This window comes from Ranitomeya imitator, chromosome 4 (assembly GCF_032444005.1).
Source record: "Ranitomeya imitator isolate aRanImi1 chromosome 4, aRanImi1.pri, whole genome shotgun sequence".
Lineage (NCBI taxonomy): Eukaryota > Metazoa > Chordata > Amphibia > Anura > Dendrobatidae > Ranitomeya > Ranitomeya imitator.
In genome coordinates, this window is record NC_091285.1 from 449,727,292 (window position 1) to 449,744,340 (window position 17,049).

At 41.2% G+C, this 17,049-nt stretch overlaps 1 protein-coding gene across 3 annotated transcripts in view; it reads left to right on the forward strand.

Moving 5' to 3' along the window:
* The window catches only part of CSNK1G1 (casein kinase 1 gamma 1), an 88,853-nt gene that overhangs the window by 43,205 nt on the left and 28,599 nt on the right, over positions 1–17,049 (forward strand). For all 3 annotated transcript variants that reach the window (XM_069765734.1, XM_069765736.1, XM_069765735.1), the window contains 3 exons: positions 1,716–1,785; positions 4,493–4,644; positions 10,384–10,618. In XM_069765734.1, the coding sequence (XP_069621835.1) occupies positions 1,716–1,785; positions 4,493–4,644; positions 10,384–10,618 (457 nt within the window). The remainder of the gene's footprint in view (positions 1–1,715; positions 1,786–4,492; positions 4,645–10,383; positions 10,619–17,049) is intronic.

Here is a 17,049-nt window from a genome sequence, read left to right on the forward strand (position 1 = left end):
GCGTTTCTATGGCGCCCGTGTGCCCACTGGGTACCACACGCACTAGCATCTGGTGCTGAAGCCGCCATTGATATCTTCCCTGCAGCAGCGTTTGCTGTAGAGAAGATATGAATATTCAATTTTTTTTTTTTTAAGTTTCTCGTGTTTAAAATAAAGCTCCATGTCCCCACCCCCCTCCCACCCCCTGTGCGCCCCCCCGCTGTTCTTAAAATATTCACCCGGCTCGCTCCCTCGCTGGCGCTGCTTCCTGTCCTGGCCGCACCTTCTACTGTATGCGGTCACATGGGGCCGCTCATTTACAGTAATGAATATGCGGCTCCATCTCTATGGGAGGTGGAGCCGCATATTCATGACTGTAATCGGCGGCCCCACGTGACCGCTCATACAGTAGAAGGTGCGGCCAGGACAGGAAGCAGCGCCAGCGAAGGAGCGAGCCGGGTGAATATTTTAAGAACAGCGGGGGGCGCACAGGGGGTGGGAGGGGGGTGGGGACATGGAGCTTTATTTTAAACACGAGAAACTTAAAAAAAAAATTGAATATTCATATCTTCTCTACAGCAAACGCTGCTGCAGAGAAGATATCAATGGCGGCTTCAGCACCAGTGGGGGGGACAGCGCTTACTGCAGCGCTGTCTCCTGCACGGCACTCGGACTGCACGCGGACAAAGTCCGTGTGCGGTACGTGTTATACACGGACCCATTGACTTTAATGGGTCCGTGTAATCCGTTTGCTCCCACAAACACTGACATGTCTCCGTGTTTGGCACACGGAGACACGGTCCGCAAAAAAATCAATGACATCTGCACAGATGCATTGATTTTAATGTCTACGTGTGTCAGTGGCTCCGGTACGTGAGGAAACTGTCACCTCACGTACCGGAGCCACTGACGTGTGAAACCGGCCGAATAGAACATCTTGCCAACCATTAAGCATGGTGGTGGATCAATCATGCTTTGGTGTTGTGTTGAAACCCATGGCACAGGGAACATTTCACAGGTAGAGGGAAGAATGGATTCAATGAAACTTCAACAAATTCTTGATGCAAACAAAACACCCTCTAAAAGAGGTGAAGTTGAAAAAAGGATGGCTTCTATTAATGGTAATGATCCTAAGCACATGAGAGGCGCAAGCTGAAGGTATTACAATGGCCCTCACTGTCACCTGATCAGAGCATCATTGAAATTCTGTGGCTAAACCTCAAAATTGCAGTGCATGCAAGAATGGATGAAAATCCCTCAAACAAGAATTGAAAGACTCTCTTGTCTGGCTGCAAAAAGCATTTCCAAGCTGTGATACTTGCAAAAGGCTGTGCTACAATTTACTAACCATGCAGGGTGCCCAAACTTTTGATAGGCCCATTTTCACTTTTGTAATTTTTAAAATTTAAAAGATGATACATTGTTTTGCCTAAAATAAAAAGGAAATGTCACCTTTTAGGTCTTTTAGAGATCATTTCATCTTCAACTTGCTTAACTGTTCACAACAACAGTAATTTTGACCAGGGGTGCCCAAACTTTCACATTTCAGTGTACATGATTTTAAGTGGCTGAGACCCTGTCCTCTCTGCAGTGTCTTGTGGTAAGGTTTGTGAGTGCAGTCTGTTGTGAAGCTTCTTTGGGTGACTGGTGTCGGGTCTTGTGACTGCATATCCTCCTCTCATGTGCACATCCCAAAATATCATTTTAAAGCACTATTTTTCTTTTTTTATTATTAGGAACCAATTAAGTCTCGTGCTCCTCAGCTTCATCTGGAATATCGGTTTTACAAGCAACTTGGGAGTACAGGTAATAAAATATGTATGCCAATCTAGGGTTCCTGGAAGTTATTAGCGTAGCAAAAAACAAACAAACACACAAACCCTTTAAGGGGTTGTCCCACTAATAAAGTACATTTTAATTAATAGGTCTTGGAATAATAATAAGGTAAGTTCCACAACTGGATATGTTAAAAAAAAAAAAAATGTCCCTGTGCTGAGGTAACCTTATAAATGTGCCCCTGCTGTGTACTGTGTAATGGCTGTGTCTGACCGTGCAGGGACATGGTCTGATCATTCCACATGTCCTGGGCAGGGGAGGAAGCAAAAGAATTAATACAGACAGACAGGACAGCACGGGATCATATAATTCCTTCTGTGAGGTAATATTTCTCTGCCTGTTTAAAAAAAAACAAACAATGTTTTACCTCAGGGAGAATCACTTGCAATCTCGTGCTGTCCTGTCTGGAGCTGAGGTATGATCAGACCATGTCTCTGCATGGTGAGACACAGACATTACACAGTTCACAGCAGGGCCACATTTATAAGATTACCTCAGCACAGGAACATTTTATTTAACACATCCAATTGTGGAAATTATTATTATTCCAAGATCTATTGATTAAAATATACTTTGTAGGACAATTCCTTCTAAGGCCCCATACGCGTAACACTAACATCAGCCGAACCTCCCGATTATCGCCGGGGTAGGCCAACAGTCTAATGTTTATAGGGGCCCTGACTCTTCCTACCAATGATGTAAGGGGAAATAAGAGAATAAAAGCATCGGGAGTATGAAATCCGAAATGTCCGATCCTTAAGCGATAAGTTAGCGGACGCCCGAGATACCCGCTAGTGGCTGTATCATACAGAATACAGGAGCGCTTAGTACTGCGATTGCTTCATTTGTATGGGAAAGTCAAGTTAGCTGCTGGCCGAACCATCATTCGGTCAATGGCCATATAAAGTTTATGGGGGTCTGTAGGTTAATATTTGGGAACAGTGGTTACTCCACATACAGTATCCTGTGGTGGTCTCTGCATCTGAGGTTGTCCCCGTATCATACAATACGTAATCCTACAATGTAAAGGACTATTCTTGAGTTCAGTCTTGATTAGGTTAATGGGAACCTGTCGGCAGGATCCCCAAACTGACACCTTTCAGGACAGTGACGGGTTCATAATGACTATCCTCTTTGGGAACATTCATATTAAGGGAGAAAAATAACTTTTATAGCATTATTCATAAACACTGATAAAACCCCTTGGAGGTGGATATCCCTACCAAATAGTCCTGCTGTTCTGGCCATACCCTGTAGGCTCAGCGCCACTGTGGTGGGTTTACACACTGGCCCTTTGGGACTTCAATTAAGCCATAAGGGGGACTAGGACACTTTATTATTTCGGAGAGCCGCTAAACCCCTGTGAAATGAAAGAACATCTGTGTGAACCTGTCGGTGGTCTGGAGTACAGGCTGGTGGCGTTCTGGGACTTAAATCCTGCCAGGTTCCTTTTTAAAGACTGCTGCAGACTATCACAAACATGGAGAGGGGGTTGAAATACCATATTATACTACCAAAAGTGTCATTTGTGCTAAATACAGCCAGTATCTTATTCTATAAAATGGCTCCAACGAATGAAATTCCTTTTTAATAATGGATCTAAACACAATAGTCATTTACTCCTTGTGTTTCCTCAGCTGTTCAGGAACCATTTTGGGAAATGGTGACCTTATGGTGGTATATCTCTGTATTGTTGTCCGTGTATATACTAGCATAGTTAGTGCATGTAAATCAGTGGTCCCAATTCTTGCTTTTGTGCTAGTTTACTTGCTGTTGATTAGGTATTTTGTAATTACTATACCTTTTAGTAAATTGAATCTGTTTTCTGGACTGTTCTATGTTATTGTGGTGCTGGTTTCTCAACGTTTCTACATGAATATTCAGTATTGCATATTCGTATGATAACCAGGCGTTTTAGATATTCATGTATTTGCGTTCAGCCTACAGCTTAGTTAACGAACCAGAGACTAAAACATAAAGTCCCTATAAAGTGGATTTGTAACCAGATTGTGTATCCTACGCCGTATATAGTATTGACTGAATCTCCGACCTGGTGAGGCTGGTGTACTGGCTGGTTCATAGAATGCGCATCTTGGTATTTGAAGGACCGTATAATCCTTTTGAAAAGTTTTCCTTCCTGGTATCAGTGTAACTACACCATCCTCATAAGGTCTAAAAAATGTTTTGGGGTTGAATATATAGCCAAAAGTAGATCTCCTCCTGTTTTTGACCTGCGCTTGTGAAGTTATACTTGTATAATGCAACCTTATACCAGTATGATTGTCTTTCTAATTCACTCTATTCGAGGTTTTTGCTGTAAACCCACAGCACGGACCGCCCAAAGCCTGCACTGTGGGCTACAACAAATAAGGCAGCGTCCTTCTGCTTCTAGGAGGCACCAACTCCATTGGATTTTACAGTGCTCACTCCCGCGCCGAAAACAGAGGCAGAACGCTGCTCAGTGGTCTTCGGGTGGTCCGCGCTGCGGGTTCACACAAGAGACTCTGAGTAATTTACAAAGACAATTCAACTGCATCGGAATAGATTCTTCTTGAGTGGAGCTATGCTTTAAACCGGTGTTCTCATCAGTTACTGCAAATATCTGTATGAATAGAACACATGATATATTGATGGGATCTGCACTTTCCTGCCTCTGATTTACATATCTGTTTTCCAGCTGATGGACTTCCCCAGGTTTTTTACTTTGGCCCATGTGGAAAATACAATGCCATGGTACTGGAGCTTCTAGGTCCAAGCTTAGAAGACCTGTTTGACCTGTGTGACCGGACTTTTACCTTGAAGACTGTGCTTATGATAGCAATTCAGCTGGTGAGCAGACCGTTTGCTTTTTGTTTGTCTTTCTAATTGCCATTTTGTCCAACACAGCTTTTTCATATTGCATGATATAGTATTAGCGATCAAAAGATCCCATGTCAGGGGACTAAAAATAATGTGTATATATTTATGTAAAAAAAAAAAAAAACAAAATATATAGCAAAGGAAAAGCTAAACCTGTTTGGTATCGCAGCGTCTGAATATACCGGACTCTTTGAGACAGAAAATTTAATTTAACCCTTTGGTAAACACTGTTAAGAATAAAATATGCCAGACTTGTGCTTTTATTGCTTTTTGACATGGGTGAAGGTGGGTCGCCTCATCTTCCTTGAAGTGAACCTGTCAGCAGGATTGTGCACAGTAACCTACAGACAGTGTCAGGTCGGCGCCGTTATACTGAATAAAAGGATGAAATCCGTCTTGTGGTTGTTAAATAATCATTTTGTTCATTTCTGACCGACCCCGATTGTATGGCAAAGTGAATATTTTTATTCAGAACCTCGGCTTGTCCCAGAAAAACAAGCTCTCAGCGTCTGCTGGCTCTAAAATAAGTTATGCCTGGAGGGAAAAAAAAGTGAAAGTGTAAAATAAAACCTGAAAAATTCCCTTGTATAGGGTTAAACAGGATGTTATTTTACAGCAAATGTAAATAAGATCTAAACTGTGTTCTGATTTTTTTTTTTTCTTTTTTTTTTCTATTGTGTAACTCCATTTTCACGCTTTGGTTCTTTGTCGTATCCATTGCACTTATATGACCAGTAGCAAAGTGTTAAAGGGAAGATGCCGGAAGGTCACATGGCCCTAACCACGAGCGGCATGGTTTAGTTTCTTCAGCCAGCGCTGTCTGATTTCCAGGCCTTTTGCTGGTTTATTGGTTGGCTCGGCTGCCTTTCTTTCATTCTGATTAAAGGGAATCTGTCAGGTAATTTTTATGTAGTATGATAATAGTATGCTGAGATGGGGCTTAGGCTGGCCTTTCAGGTTATGTAATTTTTATTTCTGTACATTTCCCCCTTGTGTTGCTGTAGGCCCAGGTAAATGTATTGTCTCGCGCTGGCAAGTCAAGCATATGTAAATGTTAAATGAATATTCTCCCTTTCCCCCACCCATAATCCCGCCCAGCCCTCTGTGTGTGTGCCACGGATTCAGTCAGACTGCGGAGTTACTCCCCCGAGGATCACATCGCAGACCTCGGACTGGCCGTCTGCTTTCCTGAACCGAGCATGACAGCTGCTTAGAAATACATCAACACCAATAAGCGAACCTAATGATAAATACCAACGTAAGGCAAAAACTACAAAAACTACCGCCCACAATGCTGGTTTAAAAAATATAAACTTTATTATCAAATATATAACAATAAAAGCACAAAATACAAAAAATTAAAAAAACAAGAATCAAGTACAGGAAAAAGACCGGTGGGTATGGCTACAAAATGGCTAAATTTATATCAAATACATAACGGGACTAAACAATTGATTGTTCACACGATTATAAATTGATATATATTGTATCAGTTCAAGTTGCGGCAGCAGCACTCAAGCATATAATAAATATAAAGTGCATTATCATAGTATACGTAGTCAAACTACAAACTGTAGTATAAGAGTATAAGTAAGAAAGTGCCAGAATGCAACTGCCCGCAGTATTTAACATATATCACCAAGAAAGCCCATATGTAAAATATATAGCATATGCTTACCAAGTAAGAGCCAGGAGCCAGGGACTCACCACACCCGACGCGCGTTTCGCTATGGAAAGCTTCGTCCAGGGGTGGTGGGTAGCTGAAAACGAGGCAATTTATATTAGTCATTGGCCAATGACTGAGAGGCGCATTGACTCTCACGTTAGAATTAACATGTTCAATACACGAGCAAAGTCCCTAATACTAGATCAGTACCTAACGCTTATAAATAATCACCATACATAGAAAAAGAAGAGAACATAAAATATATCAGCCGCGATATTAATTCCTGCAACCGGAAGAACATCTCCCAGATCGCACAAAGAACATCCGGATAGCGCGCTCAGACAATAGATGCAGGCTCTTCTGTGTCCATGGTAACAAACAACGTCCGCGCATCCCGCAACCGGAAGTGCATCTCCTGGAGCGCACAAAAGAACTACCGGGTAGTGCGCTTGAGGAATAAACGCAGACTCCGCTGTGTCCATGGCAACCAACAACATCCAAACCAAAGAGGTTACGTAGATCAGTTCCAGGCTGATAAAATCATGAGCACTTCCCAATTATGGTAATCAAAACAGCAAACGCAGTTTCCGATTATATTGTATTTTGAAATAGAGGGACTTCTCTAAAGCGCAGATACATTTCCAAAAGCACGAGTCTGACATTCAGGCTCATCACATGACCCCACAGGGATAGCCGTAGTCTATGAAAAAATGTTGTAAAGAGACCCAAAGAAATATACATATGCGCATAAAAAACATGTGTATACATATAAAAAGTGCAAATATTCACAAATAGCGATATTAACTATTACTATTACCATTACAAATTACTATTATTATTAATAAAAAAGTGTATATGACAATCTTAATAATAAGAAATATGAAAAATTGAACTTATAATATGTAAATAAGTGAGAAACAAAATCTAAATGTGTGCACAAACCATGTGTACAAAAAGTGTAACGATGAATATACAATACTACTTGTAGTACTATGAAATAAAAAAAATAATGAAAAATAAAAACAGAAAAGAAAATAATAATAATCATAATAGTAATAATAATAATGGAAAAAAATAGAAAATAATAATAATGAATAAACAATAAAAAAAAATAAACAAACAAATAAGGTCACTCCAGTCTCGGATGCAAAACGGCTCCCATGGTAGGATCAGAATAAGAAGAATTAAGGCCTAAGGCAACAAAACCTCTGTAAAAAGAAAAAAGTATAAAATAAATATACCACATAAACACTAAGAACTACCCAACGAACAGAAGACAGGCAAATAAAATCACAACCATTTATTTATATACATACTTATTCTTTTTTTTTTCCAAACTGTTTTTATTAAACATTTTCAATTAAACATTTTCAACATTAGTATATTAACATGCAAACATAGGTACAAGGAATTACCTCCCTCTTTCCGGTATTACAGAAGCCCATTATTAAAGACGGTAACTATTTTAGCGTTCCAATTTGCAAATTAAGGCAAAGTACCTCTCAATCAAGATAAACATAAGGCTAAAAACATAGAATTCAACATGGAAATACAATACGAGTGGACTACCACTCTGTAACTAGATAACCCCAAATGATGAGAGAGGGGAAGTTATAGCTAGAGAAAAAATGAAAAACAAAAAAGAGGGGGGAGGGGTCAACATACATACTTATTCTAATATTAAAATATTAAAACTCATCGCATCATGGTAAATGGAACAGGACCAGCTCAAGAAAAGCAACCGCCAAAAGGTCAGAGTAAATCAATTTGGAAGAAACTGTACAAAACTATTACGATCATTTAGACCATTTGGAGCAATTGTATTTAGTTTGAATATCCATAAGGATTCTTTTTGCGCTAGGAGCCTTTTCCAATTACCACCACGTATTCCTGGGAAAACTCTATCAATACCCCGAATTTGAAATTTTGAGGAATCACAGCCGTGATGGACCTAAAAATGGCGTGCGATTGCTTTTTAAAGTGTTTGTCATCTACTTTACTAGCAGCTTCGATATCCAAAACGTGCTCACGCACACGGTGGCGTAACTCCCTTGATGTCATACCAATATAAATAAGGTTACAGGGACAGGTACCATAATAAATGACACCCTTTGTAGTGCAATTGATAGAATGTGTAATAATATATTTCTTGTCATCGGAGGAATTGGTAAAATCTTTTGCCAGGCAGGTATTTTTACATGCAACACATTTACCACATGTTGTACACCCCCAAAGGCGTCCTTTAGAATTGAATAGATATTTTTCTTTATCCTTCTTGTGCTAACTGTGTACAAATTTGTCGCGGAGGTTACTAGACCTCCTATAAGTCACACATGGGGTTTTATCAACTATTTTTGCAATGGTTTTATCCAATCGTAAAACCATCAAATGTTTCTCTAATATTTTATACACTTCATAGCTCCTAGAATGAAAATCTGCAATAAACCTCACCTTGGGATCCAAATTTGATCTATTGGTTCTGTTCTTTAGTAGTTCAGTCCGACTGCTCGTTTGTGCACGCTTATAGGCCCGACGGATACAGTGTGTCCCATACCCACGATCAGAGAAGCGTTGTCGAAGATCTGTGGCTTGTTTTTCAAAATTAGATTCACTAGAACATATCCTCCTAGCTCTTAGAAATTGTCCTGTTGGAATATTCCGGATTAGATGTCTTGGATGTTGTGATGAAGCATGTATCAGGGTATTTGTGGAAGTGGGTTTTCGATAAAGATCTGTTTGTAAGTATCCGTTTTCATCAACCTGAATGAGTCCTACTCAATTTATGTGTCAGTCTGAGATTGATGCTATTGCAATTTAGATCCACATAAAAAATCCTCCAACTTGTTTTGGGACCCGTGCCATATCATCACTACATGTATCTTCCCCAAAAAATTGCCTTATCACATAAGGCAACCGGGTCTGTTTTGGAAGATGGCCCTCTCCCACAGCCCCAGGAAAAGATTAGCATACGAGGGCGTACAAGGCGCCCCCATAGCTGTTCCCTGGAGCTGTAGGTAGAGGGCCTCCCTAAACATAAAAAAGTTATGGGTCAGAATGAAATTCAATGCGGGTAAAATAGTCACATAGACCACCATCCAATCCACTAGTGTCCAAGTAAAATTTAACTGCATGAAGGCCATCTTCATGGTGAATGGATGTGTAGAGCGACTCTACGTCACAGGTCACCAGATACATATCAGGTTCCAGCTGAATACCATCCAGTCTTTTTAACACATCGGTTGTATCCCGGAGGTATGATGGCAAAGTATCCACTAGTGGTCTTAAATAATGATAAACCAATTTACATAAGGGATCACAGATGCTATTGATCCCTGCAACTATCGGCCTACCTGGTGGTGTGTATAAATCCTTATGGATCTTCGGGAGAAGATAGATAGTTGCAATGGTAGGTTCATCAATCCATAAGCTATTTCTTTGTTCACTCGTTAATATGCCATTCTTAACAGCCTCTGATAAGATTATTTGCAGTTCTGTCCTGAATTTAGACAGAGGATTGAATGTAAGCTTACGGTAACAATCAGTCTTCAATTGTCTGTTCATCTCCCTTTCGTACATACTCGTCGGCCAAATAACGATATTCCCACCTTTATCCGACGATTTGATGGTCACTTAGAAATACATGTCACACTAAGGTCAGGAGAGCAGGCGGCCAGTCCGAGGATTGCAGTGTGATCCTTCAGCATGAAGCAGACACCGGGGGGGGGGAAAGGGTGTATATTCATTTACCATTTACATATGCTTGACTTGCTTGTGTGAGACAATAAATTTGTTCGGGGCTTACAGCAAGACAAAGGCGCAACGTTGAGAAATAAGAATGACACAACCTGAAATTACTTGGGCGACACTATTTCTGGATTTTATTAGTATACTACAAAGAAATGACAGAGAAAGTTCAGATTTTTTTGCTTGTTTGTATTTTAGGAGACAATTTAGGTTTCTTACAGTTTGGCTTTATTTTATTTTTTTTTGCCTTAATATATTTTAATTGCATTATCTTTTTTTTTTTTTTTTTTTTTTTCCAGATCTCAAGAATGGAATATGTTCATTCGAAGAACCTCATTTACAGAGATGTAAAGCCGGAGAACTTCTTAATTGGTCGCCAAGGAAATAAGAAAGAACATGTCATCCACATCATTGACTTTGGCCTGGCCAAGGAATATATAGACCCAGAAACCAAAAAGCACATACCTTATCGGGAACACAAGAGTTTAACTGGAACAGCCAGATACATGTCCATAAATACCCACTTGGGAAAAGGTTGGCATGCTTGTCTCCTTCTTATTTTGTTTGGTGCATAGATCTTTGCAAATATCTCATTTGTGTGAATGAGATTTGCTGAAATCCATATGTTCTGCAGGAGTTTTTTAGTAGCAGAGCTTTCTTCGCAGATTCCGCATATAAATATACGCTGCTAATGTGCAAGTAAAACTCTTCATTACATCAAGTGCCAATACTCTTCTGATTTATGTCTGGGATTTAATGGCATGAAGTCTCGCCACTATAGAGATTTAAAGCTGCATGTCTATGGCAAGCAGTATGTCTGGGATTGGTCTTAAAGGTAATAGGTCATCAGTAAACGACTGCTTGTTTTCCTGCTGTGGTCTGATGACAGGGCGGGACTACCAATGTCATGCTGATTGACAGCAGGCTCCCCAGCGGGGATCAGGCAATCAATCAAAATGATATCAGCGTTCATGCCCTGTCGACGGAGCAGGGCGGAAATGAATCTGCTGCTCTGTCGACGTGATGTCAGCAGAGGCCACTGAATCGTTGGCAGGACTGGTCTGTGACCGCTCTACGCCAGTGAAGAATGGCGCTGGGCAAAACACAGGTTGGTATCAACTACTTGCCGGTTAGTGCTTAGGCACATGTTATAATTTTTTTTTTTACTTTTACAAAGTCCTAGATATCCCTTTTAAATGCTTCTGTCAAGCTCTACAGCTTCATTTGAAGGGTTAAACAGATGCAATCAGAGTTCGCTCCATTTGCATCAGTTACTGTGGGGTGCTGGCTGTATAACACAGCTGTCATCCATGCTGCATGGAGTAGGCTTAACTCCTGAGCTCACTGTATACAGTGATAGCGCAACAGCACAAAGGACAGCTGTCGTTGCCAAGGTATTAATGGGCATTGCCACGTGGTTTAGGCTAGAAGGCTAAGCCAGAAACTGCATTTGCATACCTGGGTTTGGGGTTCTTTTTGCCCTTCATCTGTGCAAAGCTGGATAACTGCTTGGCAGTCTCCATAATGGGGAACTTTACAGTTTAGAAACCCTGTCAAAAGCCTCTCCCTCAGCCAACCTTTTCTCCGGATTTGCACTGATGAGGGGCTAAGGCACCGAAACACTTGTGGACATTTACTTTTATAGAGCTTTTTTAATATATCAGAATGTCTCGATTTTTGCTCAGATTGTATGCACACACTCTGCTTAGTCTCAGTTAGTTTACAGGATCCTGCTACAGAATAGAGTGTTGTGCTTGCAGTGGGTTTTCAGATTCGCAGCGTGTCTGTAGGGCTGCGTTCAGACATCCGTTTGCTGTTCATGGTTTAAGCCAACGGCGCAGGGACCTATAGCATGTCATTGATGCGTTCACTCCGTGTAAAAACTGATTCGTACACCAGATCCATTCGGAGCATGTTCTGTTCTCCATTTTTCGGATCCGATTCTGCCAATAAAGTCTTTGAAGATCAATATAAAACGGGCGACTCATGGAAACCATACTTTGTAGTTCAGAGTTTTACCATTTTTCTTTAACTGATTCGCTATTAAGGCTTTGTGCACACCACATCTTTACACTTGGCAGAACCAAGTTTATCAAGCAGAAGACGCTGAAGGAAAACGGTCATTATATTTCCTGAAGCGTCTTTGCAGCTGTTTTTGTTTTTTGGTGGATCTGTTATTTACGTTTTTTTTGTGTATGTATAAAAGGTTGAGTGGCCTCACCAGGTTAGCGTACCTTTTTCCTGCTTCAGTTTTTAAAAATGAACTAAACTAAGGCAAAATGGCTGACCCAAGGGTCGCTTTTACACACCTTTATAAATGGATATGGATGGGTGAATGTAGCCCTGTAGTAGGAATTTTGTCGTTTTCAATGAAGTGACTGAAAAATTAATTTCTCCAGATTTAAGGCAAAAAAATCCTGTTAAATGCATAGTGATTGCATAGGAGCATTTACGCCGGCATATACCTAGCTCTGCAGAAGTGCCGAGTCTTGTATGAATACAGACTGAGAACGCATTACAAGGGGGCTGCACTCGCAGTGATAAAGGATATTACAGTCGAGCCGTACCCTCTTACCCTGTTACTGGCATCCTCAGTGGGATGTCAACCCAAAATGCATACCGTTCCCAGAGAACTTTCAATGGCCATTGTCCACTTTCCAGAGTGTACCTAGTGGAAACCAATGGGAGCAATATTTTCTTCTACTGTGTGCATTTAGCTCCTTAGTTTTTGAGTATGGAGATGTTCGTGTGGACCCTCCTAAATGGCTGTGCTTTACAGACTAAGCATGTGGTCACCCATTACCCAGAACTGACACAGGAGGGATCTTTTAGGATTTGATGGGTGTTTGGTGTCTTTCACATCTGCATCTTGAAGAGTATGGTCCTGAAGTCACTGCCCCATACACCTGCAGGGGTAAGAGGGCGCCTCCTCCCAATCGTGCAGGTATGTGGGGCACAGCGTTATCCTTGCCAGCCTCCTGTTGATACAGAAGTAAATGGCTCAGACCAACCTCAGCCCAGACGACCTCTCTGCTCTGTATACCACTTTTGGGGCAGCGGTTAACCTTACACTTGTCAAGTTTAAAAAGGGAGATCTTCTGGTGTGAAAGCCAGAGTAGTTCTTCAGGTTTATGCTGTATTTCTGGAAACCAGTAGTGTTACTTTGTTGTAGGTTACCGCTGTGGTTCAGAAGGCTGTTGAACCTTTGCATAGTCCATCAATGTTTTATTGGCTGGGACGTCTGTTCCCTGAATGAAGAGGCTGTAGCACTGAATAGACCCTTTTAAACAAAAAAAACAACAAAACCTTTCATTTTCCTTTTTTTTAATGCAATACCAATATTAACAGCAATTATTAGAATCCTATACGTATCTTGAATGTCCACGGAAGCCACATCAATAAGGAGATGGAAGATCATTGAAACACTTCAATACTGGAGAATAATATTATCAGTAACTTACTCCTCTGAATAGACTCCTTTTAATCACCTTGGTTGCCAGGGGTCGTATTCCATTGACCAAACATTAATAGTCTTTCCTAAGGTTACAATGGCTGCTTTAAAGTTCTGGGAAAAACGCTATTACCAAATATAAGTTGGGGAAGGGGGTTGCCTTTAAAGTGGAAACCTGTCTTGTTTAGTTAGCTGCCATATGCAGATGATGGGACCTAAGGAGTTGCATTTTTTTCTATTATTAAATAGTCCAGTGTAACTTGCATTCTGTGTCAGTCTTTGCTCATTGTGGGATTAGTGGGGGGGCGGGGCTGGTCTTGTTTGGGGGGTGGCTGGTCCTGTTTGGGAGGGGCTGGTCTTGTTTGGGGGGTGGCTGGTCCTGTTTGGGGGAGGGGCTGGTCCTGTTTGGGGGAGGGGCTGGTCCTGTTTGGGGGAGGGGCTGGTCCTGTTTGGGGGGGGGGTGCTGGCCCTGTTTGGGGGGGGGGTGCTGGCCCTGTTTGGGGGGGGTTGGCCCTGTTTGGGGGGGGGCTGGTCCTGTTTGGGGGGGCTGGTCCGGTTTGGGGGGGGGCCGGTTCTGTTTGGGGTGCTTTCAACTCTCTAACTATGCGCACTAATACATTAAAGCCTGTAAATTGTTGACACCACCCCCTGGACTCCTAAGCTTAGAGTGAGCAAGCTGGACTGAATCTTTCCCAATAACACTGTATTTATCTGTTTGACACTTTCTTTATTACATTCAGTATCTTCACATTGACTGGTTCACTATAAGGACGTTAACGAATTCATCATTATTTATTTGTTTTGGTGCAATGAGGAATAAACAAGCGATATATTGCTTTGCTGCTTTAGTAGAAAGCTACAGAGAAGATCAATTGCTGGATTTAATAATGCTCCCTGCACACAAGGACATCCACTATGCTCATACATTATTCATCCCTGGACATTATTAGCTTGACAAGTGCTGGGTTATGGGCATTTTCTATTCCATGCCTGAGCTGAAAGCTTCCTTTAGGCTTTACTTTATCTAGTTTCATAATAAGGCAAAACGTTTGGTGTTTTTTGGACAACTGCTGCACTTGTCTCACTGCCCAGTGAGGAAGAGCTTTGGTCTTTATTTAATCATCATAAGTGTTCACGTTACATGGGGGGAAAAGAGCTAATCTGACCCTTGTCATGGGAACAATATGTGCTGTTCTAATCTTCTACTCACCAAATTAAGGTTATTTACTAATCAGTTATACATTCTCCCAATATTTCCATAAGATTGATACTGCACAATGTTTAAGATCTGTGCTTGTAGTCCTGTCTCTTATCAACAAATTTGGCACCTTTATGGTCCTGTCGTGAGCAGTACTGGAAGTGATGGAAGTTTATAATATTTCCTTAAGGCCGTGTTCCATTTTCGTAAACTCTGCATTTTTCTTACCACGGTTTACACAGATGTCTAGCGACAAAATATGCTCTAGCAATTTGTTCTGTTTGTTTTTTTTAGTGTGGATTTGACACAGCATTTTCTAGTGTTACTTTAATATGTCTTTCCCCAGTCTATGGGGAACAACAGAGTTCTGAATCTATTGCCAGGTTTTTAGTTTTTTGTTGTGTTATCTGAGAGCACCGTAATGTAGTGGAAGAGACCCCAATTCCAGCAATGTGTCACTTACTGAGCTTTGTGTTGCTATTTCAATACAATCAGTGTTTTAACAGCAGGACATTATCATTACAGGACAACTGGCCTCGTGCATCCTAGTCCAACCACGCCCCGACACTGATCAGCAGCTTGCTGTCACTATACAGAAAGCTGTGGTGTAGCTGAGCCCTGCTAGATCTGCAGCACTGAAAACTATGACTCGATCATAAAAGCTGCACCTGGTAAACTAAGTAATGCATCGCTGGATTCCAGGTCTCTGTCCCTACCTCATGCTGCTGTCGGATTACATATCATAAGCCTGCTGACAGATTCCCTTTACATGCACATTGTGTATAAGTTTTCCTGAATATGCATCTGATCTGCAGGAACTCTTAGGTCTTGTTCCCATGTAATGTAAACGGTGTTTTTTTTTCTGTAGATGTATACACCGAACACACAATAGCAATCTGCCTATTTTTTGTGGTTTTTGGATTGGATTTTACGCAGACATTTAATGCATTTTTAGTGCAGATACTACATGAGTCCAGGCTGAAATCATGTCAATGATTGAGTTCAGATAAGTCTATCAATATTGTTAGTTTTATATTTTTTGATCTACTTTGGGCATGGTGCAGTAGTTGACTATTTTGTGCGTACTGCTTCTTGCTTGATCCCGGTTTGGGTGCTTCACTTGGGCAGTGGTTGGTGTTTAGTGACATGCTATTGGGCACTAGAACCAAGCCTTCAAAAGATATGAACACATCGAGCTGCTATATTTTTGCTTGCTTTTTGATAAAGTTGTGATTATAATGTGTATTGGAGCACCTTTTTTTTGCTGATCAATTTCTGGAGTCTCGTGATCCTTTAACTCCAGATTCTCTTTAAATTGGTTTCTGAGGAATGAAATCAATTCCTGATCAGTTCCAACAAGGGACATCCCAATGTTCCACCTCTCCACCTCTCTGGTACCCCTTGTGTAGGCACTTCTTGTAGGGAATGATTTAAGGGTCAGTGAGGGAGAGTCTTCGGTGAGCGGGGGTGCCACTTGCGTTCTATTTAGGGTGCCAACCTCTGCAGCAAGGAAGAGACCCCTTTAATAGGGATTCCAGATGGTGAGTTATCGTTAACATCTCTCCACCTGCTTTAAAACCAAAAAGGTAAATCAAGTATCTTTTCTTTGGACAATTTTATAATTGTGATGTGGTTTTTGGACCTGGTAGTACATTCTTCTTGTTTGGTTGGCATTTGATCGTTGGCTGCTTTTATATAAAGTCCCACCACAGTCCCTTATTTATGTTGGAGCGCTCGTCCAGGCCCGAATACGTATCATTGGTCTGCTAACGGGTGTCTTGCATTTATTGTGTTAAGTCTGGTCCTACAAGTTACTCCTGGGGATATCCGGGCGAGCAGGGGTGCCATCCTCCGCTGGGTGAGTTACACCCAGCCCCCTTCCCCTCCTACTACTGTGTGTCCATTTACGTTTTGTTGCCTGGTAGGCGTTTTATGTTTTGTTGGTCGTTTAATAACATTCTAATAAAAGTAATTTTTAATGGTATTAGTCTTTTTGGTGAGCACTTTCTAATCTAATCCAATCCCATGAATCAAAATATTCTACCTTTTCTGAGCTTTTACTATAAGAGTCCACCCTTAAATAAGCAATAGAAATTTAGAGATGGCAGTGAAGATTTTTCATGCATTTTATTATTTATCATAGAAATTTAAGGGAAAAAAGGTCTAACAAAAAAAGTCCAGCGACTTCATTAAAGGGGTTGTCCACCTCATACTAAAATGCCCCCAGTGATTTAAACCTTGTACAGGGCGCTCTCCCTTTCTCCTCTGCTTTCATTAGCCACAAGCGTGCCCTGGGTACTGGGCTGTGACGTGCGG